Here is a 22259-nt window from a genome sequence, read left to right as displayed (position 1 = left end):
GGTGGTTGGTCATCAGCCTCTTGCTTATCCTTTTCTGAATGTGTAATTGTCCTTTCTGTGCTGTGGTGCAGCTTTCTCAGGACTGGGGTGTGAAAATGCTGAAGAAAGGCTTACCCAAAGAAACAAATTGGCTGGACAAAAACTAGTTGATGGCGGGCTTTTTTCTTTCTGGCAGCCAGCAAGTTCTTTAGCCATCATCAGTAAGCCACACCCACATCTCATGTATCCTCCCTGTAAAGCAGTGGTTCTCAACCTGTGGGTCGGGACCCCTTTGGGGGTCGAACAACCCTTTCACAGGGGTCGCCTAAGACCATCGGAAAACACATATTTTCAATGGTTTTAGGAATAATTTTATGGTTGGGGGTCACCACAACATGAGGAACTGTATTAAAGGGTCGCGGCATTAGGAAGGTTGAGACCCACTGCTGTAAAGGTACAATATCTATTTTCTTACTTCTTCGTAGGATTTCGTAGAAACCTCCTGGGACCAAAAACGGGCCACGGGGGGGGCACCACACCCCCGTGGCCCGTTTTGGCGCTGGGGGAAGCGCCAGACTCGAAAATCAGATGGCCAACAGGAGGCGCGCGCACATGGGCAGTGGAGCTGAGCTGGGCGACAGCTTGCGTGCCCAGAGAGGGCTCTGCGTGCTACCTGTGGCACACCTATACCCTATTACAGGTATAGGGTCTCCTGCTTGACGTTGGAATTGGACTAGAAGACCTCCAAGGGCCCTTCCAACTCTGGTTCTGTTCCGTTCCGTTCTATTCCTACTCTATTCCTATTTTAATTCTACTCATTTAATTTCATTTTCTATTCGGTTCCTAAGAAGACCAAAGCAGGAAGAAGCAGCTGAACCCTGACATTTCTTCGCAAGGAAAAAACATTTGCGTACCTTGCATTCTTTCCCTTCCCATGAAAAATTCTGGAAGAAGATGCTAATAGAATCTGTTGTCAGGCAAACTTTCCAGTCACATCCTGATCAGGCCTTGTGCACAATCCAGGGTTGTGTGCAAACAAGAACGTGCGTTTTTCAGTAGTAATGCAAACATTGCCTTTCCTCAACACACTAACCCACAAAACATGTGTAAAAGACATCCGTTTGGCCTTGGGCTCAACACAACATCAACATGTTTTGCAAGCAAATTCAAAATTAAATGATTTTGATTCAATTTCAAAATTAAATAATTTGTAAATTTGTAATTTTTTAAACTATATATATATGTATATTTCCCATCCACTCAAACATAGCGTAGCCCTGAATCACAACTCACAGTTCCTGATTTATGTATTCCATCACACTTATATACCACCCATCTCACTAAATGACTCTGGGCATTTTACAAATAATGGCCGTTTCCTTTTTCATCAGTAAGTGTTGATGCCGATGATGTAAAGACAAGTCAGATATTTATTAAATTTATGGATAACTTTATCCAAGCATACAAGCCTTTTAAAGCATAATACTGTAAAAAAAAATAGCTAATTTAAAATAACCAAAATACAAAAATATAAATAATAGATTAGGTCAACCTTCCTAATCCTAGAATGATGCTGATTGGGAACTCTAATCCCAATTTATCTAAGGAGCATCAGAGTATTGACCTTGATGAATGCATACCAAACATAGTAGTGATGTTTGTACGAATATCAGGGAGAGGTGTTGACTAGATGATCTATAAATTCTCTCCGGTCTTACATTCTGTGACACCTTTAACCAATTCAGTTAAAATTCCAGTGTCCTCATTCATTGGCCTGCTAAATTTGTGTGTATGTCTCTGTGTTAAACCAATCCACTTGGCTAGCTGACAATTCAGAGTACTGTGTGAATTCAGATTATAGAAGCTGAACCGATACATCTGAACGCAGCATGTTAGCTGCAATTCAGTTAATGCTTCAGAGAGTATTAACTCTGACTATTGGTTTAATTCAGGAGTCAAAACAACATTCTGCATAAAGAGGGGCCATTCCTCTCCCACCCTTATTATTCATTTTAAAAGTTCAGTGTTCTAGTTTTATGATTGGTTAAATTAGTACAGGTAATACCACGGGAGGCTTTCAAGAAGAGGCTGGACAGCCACTTGTCAGAAATGGTACAGGGTCTCCTGCTTGGGCGGGGGGTTGGACTAGATGACCTCCAAGGTCCCTTCCAACTCTGTTACTCTGTATCTATTTTCTTTTGAGGTGATTGCAAAAGGGTTTGTCCTTGCCTGCTTCCTGGGGTTGTAAGAGGATGATCGGCCCAATGTCACGCAGCTAACTTCAGGCCCAAGACAGGACTAGAACTCACAGTCTTACAGTTGAGCAAGAGGGTCTCCCAAAAATCTTCCATGGCTAAGTGATGACTAGATCTTGGATCTTCCTGCTCCCAGGCCAAGAGTTTAGCCATAATGGCTCTCTTCGCCCTCCTTTGTTCCTGTGCAACTCAGCATTAATTTAAAATCAATCTGTTATGCTATTTTATAGCTGAGGCGTCCTTGGTGCTCTTGAACTTGGTTGTTTTCTTGCAGACATTTCATTACCCAAACTAGGTAACACCCTCAGTGCTATTCTAACTTAATCAGACTAGCCCAGGGGTCGGCAACCTGCGGCTCTGGAGCCGCATGTGGCTCTTTCATCCCTCTGCTGCGGCTCCCTGTCGTCAGTCAGCTCCACAATTGATAGGGCTTTTTGGTTAGGACAGGTAGAGGAAAAGCGATGCCATGCTAGGAGGAGACTCTATGGTGCAGGAACCAAACTTCCAGTTGGCAGAGGGAAAAAGACGCCACACCAGGAGGAGACTCTATGGTGAGGGAATCGGACTTCCGGTCAGCAGAGGAAAAAGGACACCGCGCTAGGAGGAGATTCTATGGTGGGGGAACTGGACTTCTGGCTGGCTCCAGCATTCAACGGGGGGCTTCCGGTTAGGACCTTTGTGGCTCTTTGAGTGTTTAAGGTTGCCGACCCCTGGATCAGCCTGATGATTTCATTTTAATGCTGAGCTACAAATGTTCCCCTTAATTGGTACTTGATAGTTCTTCGAATTGTGAGACCTCAGAAAACGGCCAACAGTACTCAAAATAAATGTGTAAACAGCTTGAACGCTTCCTGATGGGTTTTGTTTTCTCGAGCTATGCACCAGATCCTTGAGGAGCACCAGTGATTCACAGCAGGTCCTCTATGGAAATCTCCTTTGCTCTGGTTTTATCTGCCAAGTGGGTTTCGTAAAAGGAAGAGGAGGAAAAAACAGTGTATGATGTTAAAACATCAAATAGCCCTTGCAGAAAGTAAACTAGTAAATTCCCAGGGCTTGTTCAGTCAGCCGGTCCCTTGGTCCATCTATCTTCTACTTAGTATTAGACTTATAAGCTGCTTTAAGTACAGATGATTCAAAGTGATGCACACTTCAATTCTGTGGGAAAAAAGAAAGGATTAAAACAATGAATAACAATAGCACAACACAATCACCTAAATAATAACAAGAATCTAGGATTCTTATTCTAATACAGAAAATTCTTAAAGTGAATAGAAAGATAAAACCAGAAACTTTGTGGGGGGGGAAGGGGTGAAATGCTCCCGGTTCGGACCAGATCGCCCGATCTGGTAGCGATGGAGGCGGGTGGTTCAGAGAACCGGTAGCAAAAATCCCTGCCCCCCCCCATGCCCAGCTGAGTCGCACAATCATCAGAGGCTTTTTTTTAACTTTTAAAAGCATTTTTTCTACAACCTCTTCGGCTGAAAAAATGCTTTTAAAAGTAAGAAAAAAAGCCGCTGATGATAGCGCAGCTCAGATGGGATCGTCAAAGGCTTTTAAAAGAAAAAAAACCCCTTTTTTCTTTTAAATGCCTCTGACGATCCAAGCTGAGTTGCCTGATCGTCAGAGGCATTTAAAAGAAAAAAAGCCTCTGCCAATCAGGCAACTCAACTTGGATCGTCAGAGCCTTTTGAAAGCATTTTTTTTACAACCTCTTCACCGAAATGGTTTTAAAAGTAAAAAAAAAAAGGCCACGCCCACCCAGTCACATTACCCCAAGCCACGCCCACAGAACCGGTAGTAACAAATTTTAGATTTCACCACTGGGGGGGAGGGGCAGCTTAATGGAAAAAGACTTGGGGGGAAAATTTGGAACTCTGATCTTGACGGCACAAAAATGGAAGGACATTTTGATTCTCCCCCATGGATGAATGGCTACAAAAGTTGATGCAGCTAGCAGAGATGGCTACATTGACCATTTTGGTTTTTTTAAAAAAATATATAAGTACCACCCAGGGTTTGTTTTCAGTGAGATGGGCTGCTATATAAATTTGATAAATAATAAACAAATATTTTTTCTATTCCTGCCCCTGATAAAGAAATGTGAACCTACAGATCTACATCCCCTACTTACCACTGGAGGACTTTCAAAATCCTGTATGCTGGCTGTAACAAAGAGATGAGAAAAATCAAGATTTTGGAGGAAAACAGCATGTCCCTTTTAGTCAAACAATAGATCACATACACGAAACGCAAACTCCTGGGCATCTCCCACATGTACACGTTTTAAAAACATAAAAGGGTTTCCTCTTGCTATCTGTCATCTCATGTCAACCACCATATAGAATGGAGATCTCCAAATTGGGCCACTTTTAAGACTTATGGACTTCAACTCTCACTTCAACTCTCAACTTCAAGTCTGGGGAATTCTGGGAGTTGAAGTCCACAAGACTTCAAGTCGCCAAGTTTGGAGACCCCTGATCCAGAACAGGGTTTTTCCAAAATCTGTTCCACATGCATGTGATGGACATCATTTAAAAAAAAAAAAAGCCAATGCAATCAAATACAGCCAGGCTTTGATAGTAATTTATCTAAAATATAGCAGGAAAGCAAAGATAATGGCCCCTATTGTTCCCTATAAAAATACCTCAGACCAGGGGTGAAATGTAAAATTTGTTACTACCGGTTCTGTGGGCGTGGCTTGGAGGGGGGTAATGTGACTGGGTGGGCATGGCCAACTTTTAAAAAAAAAAACTTTTCAAAGCATTTTTTCTAATGCTTTGAAAAGCCTCTGCCGATCAGGCAACTCAGCTGGGATCGTCAGAAACTTTTCAAAGCATTTTTTTTAACCACCTCTTCGGCCAAGAGGTTGCAGAAAAAAATGCTTTGAAATGCCTCTGACGATCCCAGCTGAGCCGCGCGATCATCAGAGGCTTTTTTTTTTTACTTTTAAAAGCATTTTTTCGTTGGAAGAGGTTGTAGAAAAACTGCTTTTAAAAGTTAAAAAAAAAAGCCTCTGATGATCGTGCGGCTCAGCTGGGCATGGTGGGGGGGGGAGGGGTTGCAGGGATTTTTGCTACCGGTTCTCCGAACCACCACCTGCCATCGCTACCGGATCGGGCGATCCGGTCCGAACTGGGAGCATTTCACCCCTGCCTCAGATGTGTATGTGTGTGTGTGTTCTCCTGCAAAAAAATGAGCCTGGTTGTCGTTTTGCTCATGTTGGCCCCTTACCCACAATTTACTCTTCCCCAGCACCATTTTCCTCTGTTTTCCCCAAACAAACTCTTATGCAAAGTTTCAGGGGGATTATTATGCCCAGCCAACAATTAGCTTCATTTATTGCCATTTTTCTATCTCTAGAGGTTAGTCTCTGGATCAAGGCTGGGAAAAAAAAATTAATAAAACATATTGTGGTTGGCTGATGGCCACAACGTTTGCTACAGCCTCTATATGTTTCACTCAATTTTTCTTTGTGTGTTGTTTTTTTTTTTTATTGAAAAAGTTTCTTTGTGTGTTTTATTGTGAACTGCCCAGAGAGATTTGAATACTGGGCAGTTCAGAAATTCTAACTAATCGATCAGTCAATATTGATTAAGGTTATTAATCAATATTAAGGTTGACTCAGCCTTCCATCCTTCCGAGATAGGTAAAATGAGGACCCGGATTGTGGGGGCAATAAACTGACTTTGTATAAAAAAGAACACCGCTTAGTGGGGGCCCGAAAGCCCTACTAAGCAGTTATATACAAAAGTATGAAGGCTATTGCTTAATGCATTGTAAGCCGCCCTGAGTCTCCGGAGAAGGGCGGCATATAAATCGAACAAATAAATACATACATACATACATACATACATACATACATACATACATACATACAAACGTACTTCTACAGGTAATCCTCGACTTACGACCACGATTAAGTCCCAAATTTCCGATGCTAAGCAACACAGCTGTTAAGTGAGTTTCGCAAAAGGCGATCACATGACCCCAGGACCAGGCAACCGTCATAAATACAAGACAATAGCTAAGGATCCAAATTGTGATCCTATGGCCAGGGAGATACTGCAACGGGTTTTAAATGTGAAAAATAGTCATCAGTCATGTTTTTTGGTGCCGTCGTAACTTCTAATGGTCACTAAATGAAGGATTGTAGATTGAAGACTACCTGTATGTAGCAGGATCCTATACAGGTGGTCCTTGACTTACAACATTTCATTTAGTGACCATTCAAAGTTACAACAGCATTAAAAACAATGACTTATTAGAATTAGAAATCTTTATTGGCCACGTGTGATTAGACACACAAGGAATTTGTCTCCGGTGGATAAGCTCTCAGTGCACATACAACAATAGGGATAGATGATTACGACCATTTTTTTTTCACACTTATGACCATTGCAGAATCCCCAACATCACACGACTTACATTTGGGTGCTTGACAACTGACTCACATTTATGACGGTTGCGGTGATCCTCTTTTGCGACCTTCTGACAAGCAAAGTCAAAGGGGAAGCCAGGTTCTCTTAACAAGCATGTACTAAGTTAACAACTGCGGTGATTTCACTTTAATGATTGTGGCAAGAAACATCGTAAAAATGGGGCCCTTAGCAAATTTCTCGCTTAGCAGCATAAAATTTGGGCTCAATTGTTTGTTTTCTTTTGTTTGTTTTATTAGATTTATATACCGCCCTACTCCCGAAAGGACTCAGGGCAGTGAACAGGCACAAAATAAAATACATAGATACAAAAGTTAAAAGACATAATTAAAACCAGATTAAATAATTTAGCCCGAGACAATTAAAAAATCCCAATAATTTAAAACAGATTAAAATTTTGATTTAAAAGAATTTTAAAACAGGGGAGAAAATTAGGCCAGGCCGGCTTGCTGGAATAGAAGAGTCTTAAGAGCACGGCGGAAAGTGCACAGATCTGGGATCCTCCGTATCTCCAGGGGGAGCTCGTTCCAGATAGTGGGTGCCCCCACAGAGAAGGCTCTCCCCCTGGGGGCCGCCAGTCGACATTGTTTAGCTGACGGCACCTGGAGGAGCCCCTCTCTATGAGAGCGTACCGGCTGGTGGGAGGCTGCTTGTGGTAGTAGGCGGTCCCGTAAATAACCAGGTCCTAAGCCATGGAGTGCTCTAAAGGTGGTGACCAAAACCTTGAAGCGCACCCGGAAGACCACCGGGAGCCAGTTCAGCTCGCTCAGGAGAGGTGTCACACAGGAGCGCCATGTTGCTCCCATAACCACCTGCGCAGCCGCACTCTGCACCAGTTGGAGCCTCCGGGTGCTCCTCAAGGGGAGCCCCATGTAGAGAGCGTTGCAGTAGTCCAGGCGGGAAGTGACGAGGGCATGAGTGACTGTGTGTAGGGAGTCCCGATCCAGAAAAGGACGCAACTGGTGAATCAGGCGAACCTGATGAAAAATCCTCCCGGTCACGGCCGTCAAGTGCTCTTCTAAAGACAGCCGTGAATCCAGGAGGACACCCAAGTTGTGAGCCCTCTCCGTGGGGGCCAGCGATTCGCCCCCAATAGTCAGCGATGGCGTCAACTGACTATATCGGGACGTCGGAAACCACAGCCACTCGGTCTTGGATGGGTTGAGCCTGAGCCTGTTCCTCCCCATCCAGATCCTCACGGCCTCCAGACACCGGGACATCACTTCAAGGGCATCGTTGGGATGGTCCGGGGTGGAGATGCACAGCTGGGTGTCATCAGCGTACTGGTGATGACACCCAGTTGTGATTGTAATTCAAGGACTACCTGTATTTCTCATGGCAGGGAAGCTGTATACCTGCCAGTTTCATTTGGGCTAATCAAGATCGTTCCCCCTTCCATCCCAAAGGCAACCTGTACCAAAATTACATTTCAAGGTCACTCACCTGATGCTGTTCTGTATGGGCTTCTGCCACATTTTTCTGCAAAACAGAATCAAGAAGTCAGAAATTATGTTCCCACTTAAAGATCCCTCAATTTCCCCTCGGCCTTTGGTAGAAGTTCAGAAGTTCAGACCTTCATTCCTGCAGCATCAGAAACTTCCCAGCGCTGGGCTGGGAAGTCGGAAAACCCTCCTGGAAGACTCGAATTGCCCCCAAATGCTGGGGTGTGAGCATGTCATTAGCTAACCTTGGCAGGTTTAATGAAGCTAAGCAGGATCAATGTTGATTAATTCTTGGACATCCCAAGTTCAGGTTGTAGCCCCTGAATTTCTTAGTGGTCTCCCATCCCAGCACTAAACAAGATGAGCTCTGGCTTGTTTCTTGAAGTCTACCAAGTTCAGCTCAGTGCTGCTACCAGTTAGGCAGAGGAGTTTCCAGAGCCCAAATCAAAGCGACCACGTTCAGTCACCATCCTCAAAAACAAATCAGCCTAAATATTACCGCTTAAGAGGGTGTTTTAGAACCTTGCCGGCTTGAAGGCGCATGGACTTCAACTCCCAGAATTCCTCAGCCAGACGTCCATGCATCTTCAAATGCCAAGGTTTCAGATACAGAGTTGGAAGAGAGCTTTTACTGTAGGTCATCTAGTCCACCCCCTGCCCAAGCAGGAGACCTCACACCATTTCTGACAAATGGCAGTCCAATCTCTTCTTGAAAGCCTCCAGTGATGAAGCTCCCACAACTTCTGAAGGCAACTTCTGATCCATTGGTTGATTGTTCTCACTCTCAGAAAAGTTCTCCTTATTTCTAGGTTGAATCTCTCCTTGTTCAGTTTCCATCCATTATTCCTTGTCTGGCCTTCAGGTGCTTTGGAAAATAGCTTGACCCCCATTTTCTCTGTGGCAACCCCTGAGATATTGGAACACTGCTATCATGTCTCCTCTAGTGCTTCTCTTCAGTAGACTAGCCATGCCCAGTTCCTGCAACTGTTCTTCATATTGAAGAATATTATTGAACTAATAAAATAAATAAATATGTTTTAGCCTCCAGTCCCCTAATCATCTTGGTTGTACTGCTCTGGACTCTTTCTAGAGTCTCAACATCTTTTTTATAGTGTGACCAAAACTGGATGCAGTATTCTAGGTATGGTTTTACTAAGGCTTTATATAGAGTTTATTTATTTATTTATTTGTTCAATTGATATGCCGCCCTCCTCCGAAGACTCAGGGCGGCTTACAATGCACTTATAGCAATAGCCTTCATTCTTTTGTATATACCTGCTTATTAGGGCTTTTAGGTTTAGGTTTAGGTTTATTAAATTTGTATACCGCCCTTCTCCCGAAGGACTCAGGGCGGTGAACAGCCAAGATTAAAATACATACAATATAAAAATTAAGATGAATTAAAACAGAATTAAATCAAATTGGCTTCCCAAAATTTAAAACCCTTTGCCCATAAAATAACCCATTAAAATTTTAAGCCAGCCCCGTTTGCTGAAATAGGAAGGTCTTCAAAGCTCGACGGAAAGTACGGAGGTCCGTGATCAGTCGTATTCCTGGGGGTAGCTCGTTCCAGAGGGCGGGTGCCCCCACAGAGAAGGCTCTCCCCCTGGGGGTCGTCAGTCGACATTGCTTTGCCGACGGCACCCTGAGGAGACCCTCTCTGTGGGAGCGGATTGGCCGGTGGGAGGTTATCGGTGGCAGAAGATGGTCTCGTAAATAAGCGGTGGCCCCCAATAAGAGGTGTTTCTACAAAGTCAGCTTATTGCCCCCACAATCCGGGTCCTCAATTTACCTACCTCGGAAGGATGGAAGGCTGAGTCAACCTTGAGTTTGGTGAGATTTGAACTCGCACTAATTGTAGGCAGCTGGCGGCTAAGTGCAACATAACAGCACTTAGTCCGCTGCACCACCAAGGCTCTGCACCAAGAGTTGTACTACTTTAGGGTATCATATGGACCAGTTCTCCAGGACTTTCAGGAGATTTGGAGGCTGTGTTTGGGAAGCTTGTGGAAAATGCCAGATTTGGGGGCACTGGGGTTGAAAGCATGTCAGATGGGGGATTCTAGAGTTAAAGTTCATCAATCTTCAAACTGCCAAGGTTGACAAACACAATCTTAGGATATTACGTAGTTTATTGTGTAAAACAGGTCTCCAAAAGCAAACCAACTTCAACATTATGGCTTAGAACAGTGTTTCTCAACCTGCTCTATTTGAAGATTGTGGACTTCAACTCCCTGGCTGTGGAATTTTGGGAGTTGAAGTCTAAATATCTTCAAGTTGACCAGGTTGAGGAACACTACTTTAGGGTATTATGTAGACCACGTCTCCAGGATCTTCAGGAGGCCATGTTCAGAGGGAGCCTGATCAGAAAGCTTGTGAGAAATACCAGGTTTGGGGCTGGAGGCTGGCAGCACCTCCCACATGTTTTGTGAATGACACACCCTGTGCCCACTCAAGAGATACTTACTGACGTAGACAGTCACTCCAACAGCAACGAAGACTGTGGCCACCACAACCCCGACGACTCCGGCCACGAGTCCCATGTTGGAGACAAAGGCTGTGTTAAAAAAAGGATAAAATGACTAGAGGTGTCCTTGAGATTTTTCTTCCCTCTAATTTCTCAGTTTTAGCAAGAGGGCAGCGAAGACTGAGTTAACTAAGCCATGGTGCTCTAAAACAGTGGTCCCAAACTTTCTCGCTTTGTGGACTGATGGGGGGTGGGAGAGGGGGTGGTTCTCCACGAGAGGCAGTGAACATGTGCATGCAGCTCCATTTATACAAGTGGTGGGCATATGCGCCCCGCCACTTGCTCAAATGGAGCTGTGGATGCATCTGTGCTCACCTGCTACTTCCGTGCTCGGTTCTGACCAGGCCACAGCCTGGTACTGGACTGCGGCCCAGGGATTGGGGACCCCTGCTCTAAAATATTCCTAATAGCAGGGACAGAACCTCTGATCCAGGGTGATAATTGATTTGTTGAAGGAGGAGCCAAATAGCCATTTTTCTGAGATGCTTTAACTTGGATGCCTGCACTGAGCAGAGGTGGACTGGATGACCTCATGGGAACCTTCCAACTCTAAGATTTTGACACACAATTAGATAGATAGATAGATAGATAGATAGATAGATAGATAGATAGATAGATAGATAGATAGATATGTTAGGAAATGGTTATTGCCTAATTGGTTGGCCAGGAAATATATAAGCCAACATTGTATGTTTGTATTGTGTGAATGTATTATGTAGCTTTAAGAACTGTGCTGAGTCATTCTGCATCCTGTTTGGCTGAGCTCTGTAGCCAATGTATTTAAGAAGAGCTAAATTATGGTTAGTGTGGACACTACACCATTTTACCTGCTCCTACGCTGTAACACTTTTTGATCTCTATGGTCAACTGTCTGATCATGATTAGTTATTTACTGCTTTCTGATATTTATTGAACTGTTTTTATATTGTTCCTGATTGTTCCTTGTATTTTTCTGCAAACTGGTAAGAACATTGTATATCCCTGGATTGATCTTATATTCCACTTTATATGGCTAAGACTTGGATTGTTAAAGGACTATGATTTTGCTTTTCCCTTAAAGTAAAATACTTTAAAACCCAGTTTGTCTGTATGTTGTTCGCAATTACTCTCAAAACATTTCCGTGCGTAAAACTCTAACGGTACTCTGCTTTATAAGCCACAACTTCGGGTGTAACTCAATAATATCCTTAACAAGATAGATAGATAGATAGATAGATAGATAGATAGATAGATTGATAGATTGATTGATAGATTGATAGATTGATAGATTGATAGATTGATAGATTGATAGATTGATAGATTGATAGATTGATAGATTGATAGATTGATAGATAGATTGATAGATTGATAGATAGATAGATTTTCCATACCATAACCCCCCTCCGACTCTACACATCCACACACGTTCTTTCTTTTGACATCCCATAGAGCCAAACTTTACACAACCACCCTTAAAATTTCCTCCTCTTTCAGAAGGCCTTAATTTACTCACCAGCTCAGATTTCCACAAAGGTCCGAGTTGCCAAACACACTGGACTAGTTCAAGGGTTCATCTGAACTTAGGTTAGGTCTCTTTAGGGCCTACCATGTTGAGTAAATCCAACCTTTGACCAAATTTATGGTCAACGCATTGGGTGAACCCAGTAAATGAGGGAACTTCATCACCACGTTCATTAGGTTGTATGATCACAGCTATGTGAGGTTTCAAGGACACCTTTGCTCATGTTCAACTGGTTCCCCCCACCCCCTTTCTCTTACCAGGCTCCTTCCAGGCCACGATCAGAGGCTCTGGCAGCCCGGCATGCTCCACATAGCACCGATAGCGGTCCCTCTCCTTCGGGTCAACCTCGATGCTCAGCCAGGCATGGTAGGTCCCATCTGAGTTTGGAAGGACACCACCCCGGAAGGTGTCCTGCTCCCAGACTTCCCCAGACTTCCTCCAGGTGGCATCCACCTCTTTGGGATAAAAGCCGTAGACTCCGCAGATGAGGGTCTCCATACCGCTATACTGGATCCTGCGAGTTACCATCACCAATGGGGGCTCTGTAGAGAACACAACACTGTCGAATTTTAAGACCGCACTTAACAGATTAACAAAGTTGGAAAGGACCTTGTACATCTTCACTTCCAACCCCTGGCCAAGCAGGAGACCCTACACCAGTGATGGCGAACCTATGGCACGCGTAGCCATATCAGTGGGCATGTCAGCTCAGCTCTGGCGTGCATGCATGCACCAGCCAGTTGATTTTTCGGCCTTTTGGGCCCACCAGAAATAGGGAAACAGAATGTTTCCTGCCTCTGGAGGGCCTGTGGGGAGTAGGGAAGGCCCGTTTTACTTTCTCACCTGGCTCCAGATCCTCTCTATGCGTCTGGGGAGGGTGAAAACAGCCTTCCCCACCCTCCTCGGAGGCGGGGAGGGGGTCATGTGTGCATGCATGAGACGGGGCACATAAATTATGGGTGTGGGCACGCATGCACGTAAACCTCCCCCGCCCCCCCGGCATGCGATGGCAAAAAGGTTAGCCATCACTGCCCTACACCATTTCTGACAAATGGCAGTCCAGTCCCTTCTTGAAAGCTTCCAGTGATGAAGCTCCCACAACTTTCCAAGGCAAACTGTTCCATGGGTTGACGGGTTGAATGAGCCACGTTGGCGCAGTGGTTAGAGTGCAGTATTGCAGGCTATTTCTGATGACTGCTGGCTGCCTGTAATTTGGCAGTTTAAATTTCACCAGGCTCAAGGTTGACTCAGCCTTCCATCCTTCAGAGGTGGGTAAAATGAGGACCCAGATTGTTGGGGGCAATAGGCTGACTCTGTAAACCGCTTAGAGAGAGCTGTAAAGCACTGTGAAGCGGTATATAAGTGCTATTGCTATTGTTCTCACTGTCAGAAAATGTCTCTTTATTTCTAGGTTGAATGTCTCCTTGATCAGTTTCCATCCATTATTCCTTGTCTGGCCTTTGAGTATCTAGGAAAATAGCTTTGCCCTTTCCTCTCTGTGGCACTGCTATCATGTCTCCCCAATCCTTCTCTTCACTAGACTAGCCACACCTAGTTCCTGCAACTGTTCATCATATGTTTTAGCCTCCAGTTCCCTAATCATCTTGGTTGCTCTTCTCTACACTTTTTCTAAAGTCCCAACATCTTTTTTACATTGTGGCAACCAAAGCTGGTAGTATTTTATTTTTATAAAGTACAAAATAAAATACAAGTATTTTATTTTTATAATTATAATGTACACTGAAGATGGCATTTAATTTCATTGTACGAGGTGCAATGACAATAAAGTAAACTAAACTAAACTAAATTTAGGATTGCATTGGCTTTTTTGGCTGCCGCCGCACACTGTTATTTCATATTTAAGTGGTTGTCCACTAAGACTCCAAGATCCCTCTCACAGTTACTGCTATTAAGCATGGTTCCACCCAGTCTATATGTATACTTTTGGTTTTTCTTGCCTAAGTGTAAGACTTTACTTTTCTCTACACTGAATTTCATTTTGTTAGATCAGAGATCTTCAAACTTGGCAGCTTTAAGACTTGTGGACTTCAACTCCCAGAATTCTCCAGCATAGCTGGCTGGAGAATTCTGGGAGTTGAAGTCCACAAGTCTTAAAGCTGCCAAGTTTGAAGACCTCGGTGTTAGATATTTCTGTAGCATGGAGATCCTGCACTCTCCTGTAACATCACCAACCCTTGGCTCCCTCCTTCCTTCCTCACCTTTCCTCAGCAGGGATTCCTTTCCATACACCATGCACTTCTGAAGCAGCTGGATACATTCCTGCTCCAAAAAGTTATTCCTGCTCTGGGCGATGAAAGGCTCCGCTTCCCACCTCCTCTTGGTCACCTGAGCGCGGACGTCGACCGCGGTCCAGGTGAGGGTCTTCTGATCCAAGCTGATGAAGTCCTCTCCATCGTAGCCATACTGGTAAACCCCGCCCTTGTGGCCATCTTTGCTCAGATCGCAGCCGATCACGCGCTGCCAGCTGTGAAACCCTGCCGAGAAGATGGACACAGAACAGAAGTATGACACTCCCAGGAGAACCCGCTCACTGTCCCTATTCTTGTCCTCCTTTTTGGTTTCTTCTCCCACTTGGGTAGTTGAAAATGTACCGATTTAGCAGGAGTCAGGAGATAGTTTGGTAAACATCCAGCTGCATGCCGCAATGGGCAGGTCCAACTCAAACATTTTTTTTTAATTTGATTTATATGCCGCCCTTCTCCGGAGACTCAGGGCGGCTTACAATGCGTTAAGCAATAGCCTTCATACTTTTGTATATTTATGCAAAGTCAGCTTATTGCCCCCACAAACTGGGTCCTCAATTTACCTACCTTAGAAAGGATGGAAGGCTGAGTCAACCTTGAGCCTGGGGAGATTTGAACTAGCAGTAATTGCAGGCAGCTGAATGATAATAACAGGCTATTAGTCTGCTGCGCGACCAGGCTCTTTGCCTGGTGGAGAGAATTGGAGAGAATCTCCAAGGTAGGAACCGCCTTCTCTTTTTTTTTTGGTTTAGAACAGAGTTCCCCAACCTTTCTGGATTGGCGGCCGAGAGTGGGAGGAAGGGGCAAGAAGGCATAGTTTTGTGGGAGGGGCAAGCACACACGTGCATGTGCATGAACACAAGTTGCTCATGCAAGTAAGGCTAAGAGTGCTTGTGATGCAGGGGTGAAATGCTCCCAGTTCAGACCAGATCGCCCAATCCGGTAGTAATGGCGATGGGTGGTTTGGAGAACCGGTAGCAGAAATCCTTGCCCCCCCCCCATGCCCAGCTGAGTTGCGTGATCATCAGAGGCTTTTTTTTTTTACTTTTCAACAAAGGCTTTTAAAAGTAAACCAAAAAAAAGGCTCTTATGATCGTGCAGCTCAGCTGGGATCGTCAGAGCCTTTTAAAAGCATTTTTTCTACAACCGTTTCAGCCGAAGAAAAAATGCTTTTAAAAGTTAAAAAAAAAAAAAAGTTGGCCATGCCCACCCAGTCACATTATCCCCCACCAAGCCATGCCCACAGAACTGGTAGTAACAAATTTTACATTTTACCACTGTTGTGACGATGCTCACACAAATGGGGCACGGATGAAATGCTACTGGTTTGCACCGGTTCAGGAGAACCGGTAGTGGCGGCGGGTGGTGGTTCAGAGAACCAGTAGCGGCGGCAGCGTGAGACTCCACCCACTCACCTGGACGTTGTTACTTCCTGGTTTTAACCAGGAAGTAACCTGTTTTTTACCCTCTGTGCATGTGCAGAAGGGTTTGCGCATGCTCAGAGGGTCAAAGTGCGCATGCGACACGCGGGGTACATGCACTTCTGAACTGATCTTTATCTTTATCTTTATCTTTATCTTTATTCAAATTTCTATACCGCCCTTCTCCTTTCGGACTCAGGGTGGTGAACAGCCAAAAAATAAAACATTTTATATACAAAAGTTAAAATAAATTTAAAATAATTAAATAAATTCGGCCCATTAATTTAAAACATTCCAATTAAAACCATATCAAAATTATTTAAAACCAATCATAAAATCAGGACAGCCCGGCTAACTGAAAAAAATAGGTTTTGAGAGCCCGACGAAAAGTCCGGAGGTCTGGGATCACTCGTATCTCTGGGGGTAGATTGTTCCAGAGGGTGGGTGCCACCACAGAGAAGGCTCTCCCCCTGGGGGTCGCCAGCCGACATTGCCTGGCCGACGGCACCGAGGAGGCCCTCTCTGTGGGAGCGAACTGGCCGGTGGGAGGCAATTGGTGGCAGGAGGCGGTCCCATAGATACCCCGGCCCTAAGCCATGGAGCACTTTAAAGGTGATCACCAACACCTTGAAGCGCACCCGGAAGTCCACCGGGAGCCAATGTAGCTCGCGCAGGAGAGGAGTCACATGGGAGCGCCCCGTCACTCCCATAATGATAGGGAAGGTAAGTAGATTTCACCACTGAAGTGGGGCCGTGAGCACCCGCAACGCTCACGGTGACGCTTGTGTGAATGGGCTGTGAGTTCCTGCATGAGTAGGGCCATGAGTGCCCGTGATGCAAAAAAAAACCCCAAACCAAAACCCCAGACCCCATTTTCTTTGCTAGCATTTTCTAACTGGTTCAGATTCTTCCTAAAGAGGTATGGTTCTCTCTGGAGGCCAAAATCCATAGTTCCCAGCCCTCCCCGCCCAATGTCTTACCTCTGCTGGAGTTGTGATAGCTGTGCAAGATGGCAAGGTCAGTTTTGAACCGCCGCTCCGTGGTGCTGACTCTCCGTGATGTCAGATCCCAGAAATGGGAGTTGTCCTCCTCCTCCTCCATTTTATGAAGCCAGGACATTTGGGGTAACATCCTTCTTGTGCGGGGGTCAAAATGTGCAGCGAGCTGGTCGTCCACATATGCCACCACAATGTAGTGGGGCACATCCTGGCTGGAGCCCATGACCAGAGTGTAGAAAATGCGCAGTGAATGGGAGCCTGAAAAGAGCACCGGGGGGGGGGGAGGGGAGAGAAAGGAAATTTGGGATAGAGGTGTCACACTTAAACCCCCCACACACACACCATTTTTTATTTGGAATCAGCTCCCTATTTCGAGAAAGCCTCAATACAGCTAGTCCTTAACTTACAACTATTCAGCACAAGAGCTGCGGTGGTGCAGTAGTTAGAACGCAGTACTGCAAGCTACTTCTGCTGATTGCTGGCTGCCTGCAATTCGGCAGTTCGAATCTCACCAGTCTCAAGGTTGACTCAGCCTTCCAGCCTTTCGAGGTCAGTAAAATGAGGACCCAGATTGTTGGGGGCAATAGGCTGACTCTGTAAACCGCTTAGAGAGGGCAGTAAAGCACTGTGAAGCGGTATATAAGTCTAAGTGCTAGATAGATAGATAGATAGATAGATAGATAGAGACAGACAGACAGACAGACAGACAGACAGACAGACAGACAGACAGACAGACAGACATAGATCAGAGGTGTCAAACTCAAGGCCCGTGGGTCAGATCTGGCCGCGGTGGTGCAGTAGTTAGAATGCAGTACTGCAGGCTACTTCTGCTGATTGCCGGCTGCCTGCAATTTGGCAGTTCGAATCTCACCAGGCTCAAGGTTAACTCAGCCTTCCAGCCTTTCGAGGTCAGTAAAATGAGGACCCAGATTGTTGGGGGCAATACGCTGACTCTGTAAACCGCTTAGAGAGAGCAGTAAAGCACTGTGAAGCGGTATATAAGTCTAAGTGCTAGAAAGATAGATAGATAGATAGATAGATAGATAGATAGATAGAGACAGACAGACAGACAGACAGACAGATATAGATCAGAGGTGTCAAACTCAAGGCCCGTGGGTCAGATCTGGCCCGTGGGGCCAGCCTGGAAACAGCAAAGGACCAGCCGACAGTGCCTTTGTCAGCAAAAGCGGAGCTTGGAGGGGGAGGGCATACATGTCCCCCCAGCTCCGTTTTCTCTGGCAGAGGGCTGCAAGAAGCTGTTGTGTCCGAAAAAAGGGCACAGGAGAGCAACGCGTGCCCCTGCCCCTTGAGTTCCATTTTTGCTGACAGAGCGCTCTCAAAACAAACTAAAAACAAAACAAAAGGAGAAATGTTTCCCCTTTTGCATTTGAGCATACAAGAACGGACAGGAAAGGAGAAAGGGAAAGTGGAAAGACAAAGAAAAAGAAGGGAAGATGGGAAGGGAGCAAAGGAGGAAAAAGAAGGAAAGAGGGGAAGGAAGGAGAAAGGAGAATGAAGAGGGAAGGAAAAAGGAAGGAAGGAAGGAAGGAGAAGGAAGGAAGGAAGGAAGGAAGGAAGGAAGGAAGGAAGGAAGGAAGGAAGGAAGGAAGGATAGCCGGCTAAGGAATTCTGGGAGTTGAAGTCCACAAGTCTTAAAGTTGACCACTTTGGAGACTCCCTGCTCTAAAATCTTGGCTACCTACGGAGGTATATCAGGAAAGATATCCTGCAGGGATAAACTACATGCCCTCTAGTACCCCTTCAGTTCTACCCCAGGAGGTATAAAACCATGCCAAAAGTCTGCAAAGGGTTTAACAACGTATATTTATTTCAGACAGATAGGATACGATCAGAGGTGGGTTTCAGCAGGTTCTGACCAGTTCTGGAGAACCGGTAGCAGAAATTTTGAGTAGTTCGGAGAACCGGTAGTAAAAATTCTGACAGGCCCCGCCCCCATCTATTCTCTGCCTCCCAAGTCCCAGCTGATAGGGAGGAACTGGGGATTTTGCAGTAACCTTCCCCTGTATTGGGGAGGGAATGGAGATTTTACAGTATCCTTCCCCTGCCATGCCCAAATCACGCCTTCTCTGTGGGAGCCCCTGCCCTTTGGAATGAACTGCCCCCAGAAATGCGTAAGATCTCCGACCTCCGTATATTTCGCTGTGCCCTCAAAACCTTGTTGTTCCGCCAGGCCGGGCAATCAATGTAAAGATTTTAATTGGTTTTAAATGTGAGATTTTAAACTTGGGGGTTTTATAATTGAGCTAATTATTTAATAATTTTAATAATTTTAAATTTTTGTTTGTCTTTGTGCTTTTAATTAGGCTGTACACCACCCTGAGTCCTTCGGGAGAAGGGCGGTATAGAAATAAAATTATTATTATTATTATTATTATTATTATTATTATTATTATTATTATTATTATTATTATTATCATCATCATCATCATCATCATCATCATCATTATTATTATTATTATTACCAATCCATGCCACGCCCACTAAGCCACACCCACAGAACTGTTAGTAAAAAAATTTGAAACCCATCACTGGATAGGACGGAACCTAGCCACCCAACCGGGCGAAGCCTCTGGAACTTGCTGCCACAGGAAAACCAAGCTGCCCGCCTCAGGTCTCCTCAGTCCACTCACCTGCGCATCCTCCGCGCAGCAACAGGACGGCCGCTGCGGACAGAAGCCCCAACCGGGCTACCGGAAGCCCCATCCGGATCCAGACGGCGAAACGCAGCCCCGCATCAGCTGGCGGCGAAGGATCAGGATGAGGCTGCGGCCAAGGAGAAAGTTTATAAAAAGTGCCAGAGGGGACTGAGCCCTGGAAAGTGAAAGTGGGGGAGGGGGCTGAGCCCTGGAAAATGAAAGCGGGGGAGGGGGCTGAGCCCTGGAAAGTGAAAGTGGGGGAGGGGGCTGAGCCCTGGAAAATGAAAGCGGGGGAGGGGGCTGAGCCCTGGAAAGTGAAAGTGAGGGAGGGGGTGGAAAGTGAAAGTGGGGGAGGGGGGCTGAGCCCTGGAAAGTGAAAACGGGGGAGGGGGCTGAGCCCTGGAAAGTGAAAGCGGGGGAGGGGGCTGAGCCCTGGAAAGTGAAAGCGGGGGAGGGGGGCTGAGCCCTGGAAAGTGAAAGCGGGGGAGGGGGCTGAGCCCTGGAAAGTGAAAGCGGGGGAGGGGGCTGAGCCCTGGAAAGTGAAAGCGGGGGACGGGGCTGAGCCCTGGAAAGTGAAAGCGGGGGAGGGGGCTGAGCCCTGGAAAGTGAAAGCGGGGGAGGGGGCTGAGCCCTGGAAAGTGAAAGCGGGGGAGGGGGCTGAGCCCTGGAAAGTGAAAGCGGGGGAGGGGGCTGAGCCCTGGAAAGTGAAAGTGAGGGAGGGGGTGGAAAGTGAAAGTGGGGGAGGGGGCTGAGCCCTGGAAAGTGAAAACGGGGGAGGGGGCTGAGCCCTGGAAAGTGAAAGCGGGGGAGGGGGCTGAGCCCTGGAAAGTGAAAGCGGGGGAGGGGGCTGAGCCCTGGAAAGTGAAAGGGGGGGAGGGGGCTGAGCCCTGGAAAGTGAAAGCGGGGGAGGGGGGCTGAGCCCTGGAAAGTGAAAGCGGGGGGAGGGGGCTGAGCCCTGGAAAGTGAAAGCGGGGGAGGGAGCTGAGCCCTGGAAAGTGAAAGTGGGGGAGGGGGCTGAGTCCTGGAAAGTGAAAGTGGGGGAGGGGGGCTGAGCCCTGGAAAGTGAAAGTGGGGGAGGGGGCTGAGCCCTGGAAAGTGAAAGTGGGAGACGGGGGTGGGGGGCGTCGGCTCCCTTTGGAGAGAAGGAAGGGAGACCCGTAGAGAGCTAGAAAAAGGAAGCGAAAGGAGACTTCGGGGCAAAAAATCTGCCAAGCCCCCGAGCGCGGAGAGGAGGACTCGGCCCCTTAGATAGGGCGGGGGGCGAGGCATCGTGGGAATTTCCCTTGTTTGCTGCGGAGCAGGGCAGCTCAATCCTCCGGGTGCCCCGAGAGGAAGACCCTCCTGCCCCCTTCACGGGTGGGTGATCTGATTCCAACCGAGTTCCTTGCGGGGGACTACAATCCCCCATTTCCCTCTGGTTTGGGGATGATGGGGATTGTCTCTTTAACACCCGCGAAAGGCAGCCGATTGCTTGATCAGGGGGTCTCCAAACTTGGCAACTTTAAGACTTGTGGACGTCAACTCCCAAAAGTTGCCAAGTTTGGAGATCCCTGGCCTGGATAAATAAAAGTGGATTGGAATCGGGTGCTCTTTAAATCGATTTAAATATATATATATATATTTCCTTTCTCACCTGCCAGCCCTTCCCGCTTCTTGTCTTCTCACTTTTGCCGGCTTCTGACGCTGGTAACCCACCAGCTAAACTCGGCGCCAAAGGCGGAAACGAATCCAAGCATGACGCAAAGCGAAACCAAACTGCGCTTTGTGGCTTGAACCGTTGCTGATCCTCAACTTTTAAGTGCCAGCTCAGCGATAGGCTCAGGCGTCCTTTGGTACGTCTTGAAATCGGAGGGAAAGAAAGGAAAGAAAGAGAGAAGGGGGGGAGGAAGTGGGAGGGGGAGAGAGAGAGAGAGAGAGAGGAAGGAAGAGAGAGAGAGAGAGAGAGAGAGAGAAAGAAAGAAAGAGAAAAAGAAAGAAAGAAAGGAAGGAAGGAAGGAAGGAAGGAAGGAAGAAAGAAAGAAAGAAAGAAAGAAAGAAAGAAAGAAAGAAAGAAAGAAAGAAAGAAGGAAGGAAGGAAGGAAGGAAGGAAGGAAGGAAGGAAGGAAGGAAGGAAGGAAGGAAGGAGGAAGAAAGAAAGAAAGAAAGAAAGAAAGAAAGAAAGAAAGAAAGAAAGAAAGAAAGAAAGAAAGAAAGAAAGAAAGAAAGAAAGCTGGTAACCCACCCGCTAAACTCCGCGCCAAAGGCAGAAATGAATCCAGACAAAACACAAATTTGGCGCTTCGTGGTTTGAAGAGTTAAGTGCCAGCCTTTTCAAACGTGCTCAGGGACCCTTCGGTCAGTCTTGCAATCGGAGGGGAGGGGGGAGAAGCAGGGGAGGGGGAGAGGGAAGGGGAGGCGCCGTCCCAGGCTGGTTTTCCCCCTTTCCTAAACTTCCCCTTGCGCAGCTCCACCCCTCCTGCTTCACTGAGCCTTTGGTGACTAAGCAATTCCCGTTTGTTTTGCTGAGCAAGGAGTGAAAGTGAAAGTAGACCCGAGTCTCCCTCCAGTCCAGCTCCCCTCCTCCCCAACAGAAAAACCTCTTGGTGAAGTGTGTGTTGTATCTTCCAGAAGTGGCACTGTTGCAATATTTTCAGGATCAGACTCAATAAAGATAATAGAAGTTAGAGATTTAAATATATTTCTCTTTAATCATAATAGGCATTCTATATTCGCTGAATATTCAAGATAGAAGCAAGGAAAATGGGGAGGATGGCTCCTTATATATACAAGGGGTGGAGCC

General features: G+C 46.3%; 1 protein-coding gene across 1 annotated transcript; it reads right to left on the bottom strand.

Annotated features, from left to right (window-relative positions):
• Positions 1-3299: 3299 nt before the first annotated feature.
• On the bottom strand, positions 3300-21324 carry LOC139309288 (major histocompatibility complex class I-related gene protein-like). The gene is made up of 9 exons (XM_070933344.1): positions 21114-21324; positions 19475-19607; positions 16806-17081; positions 14360-14635; positions 12398-12682; positions 10580-10669; positions 8114-8149; positions 4366-4397; positions 3300-3389 (listed from the first exon to the last, which is right to left on the bottom strand). Exons 2-9 carry the CDS (start codon positions 19545-19547, stop codon positions 3384-3386), a joined length of 1074 nt encoding a protein of 357 aa, XP_070789445.1. The 5' UTR covers positions 19548-19607; positions 21114-21324; the 3' UTR covers positions 3300-3383.
• Positions 21325-22259: the final 935 nt, after the last annotated feature.

Source organism: Pituophis catenifer, unplaced genomic scaffold (genome assembly GCF_029215685.1).
Source record: "Pituophis catenifer annectens isolate HBS135680 unplaced genomic scaffold, rPitCat1.0.hap2 SCAF_2, whole genome shotgun sequence".
In the NCBI taxonomy this organism is placed as follows: domain Eukaryota; kingdom Metazoa; phylum Chordata; class Lepidosauria; order Squamata; family Colubridae; genus Pituophis; species Pituophis catenifer.
Note: the sequence above shows the minus strand (reverse complement) of the source record. Positions and strands in the feature narration are given on the sequence as shown.

Bases quoted from the DNA above. Each gene is read 5' to 3' on its own strand.
- LOC139309288 (XM_070933344.1), bottom strand. From the start codon at position 19,547: ATGGGGCTTCCGGTAGCCCGGTTGGGGCTTCTGTCCGCAGCGGCCGTC. The intron at 14,636-16,805 runs GTAAGACATTGG...TCTTCTCGGCAG, and splicing joins CTATCACAACTCCAGCAGAG to GGTTTCACAGCTGGCAGCGC. The intron at 10,670-12,397 runs GTAAGAGAAAGG...TTTTTAACACAG, and splicing joins CGTGGCCTGGAAGGAGCCTG to CCTTTGTCTCCAACATGGGA.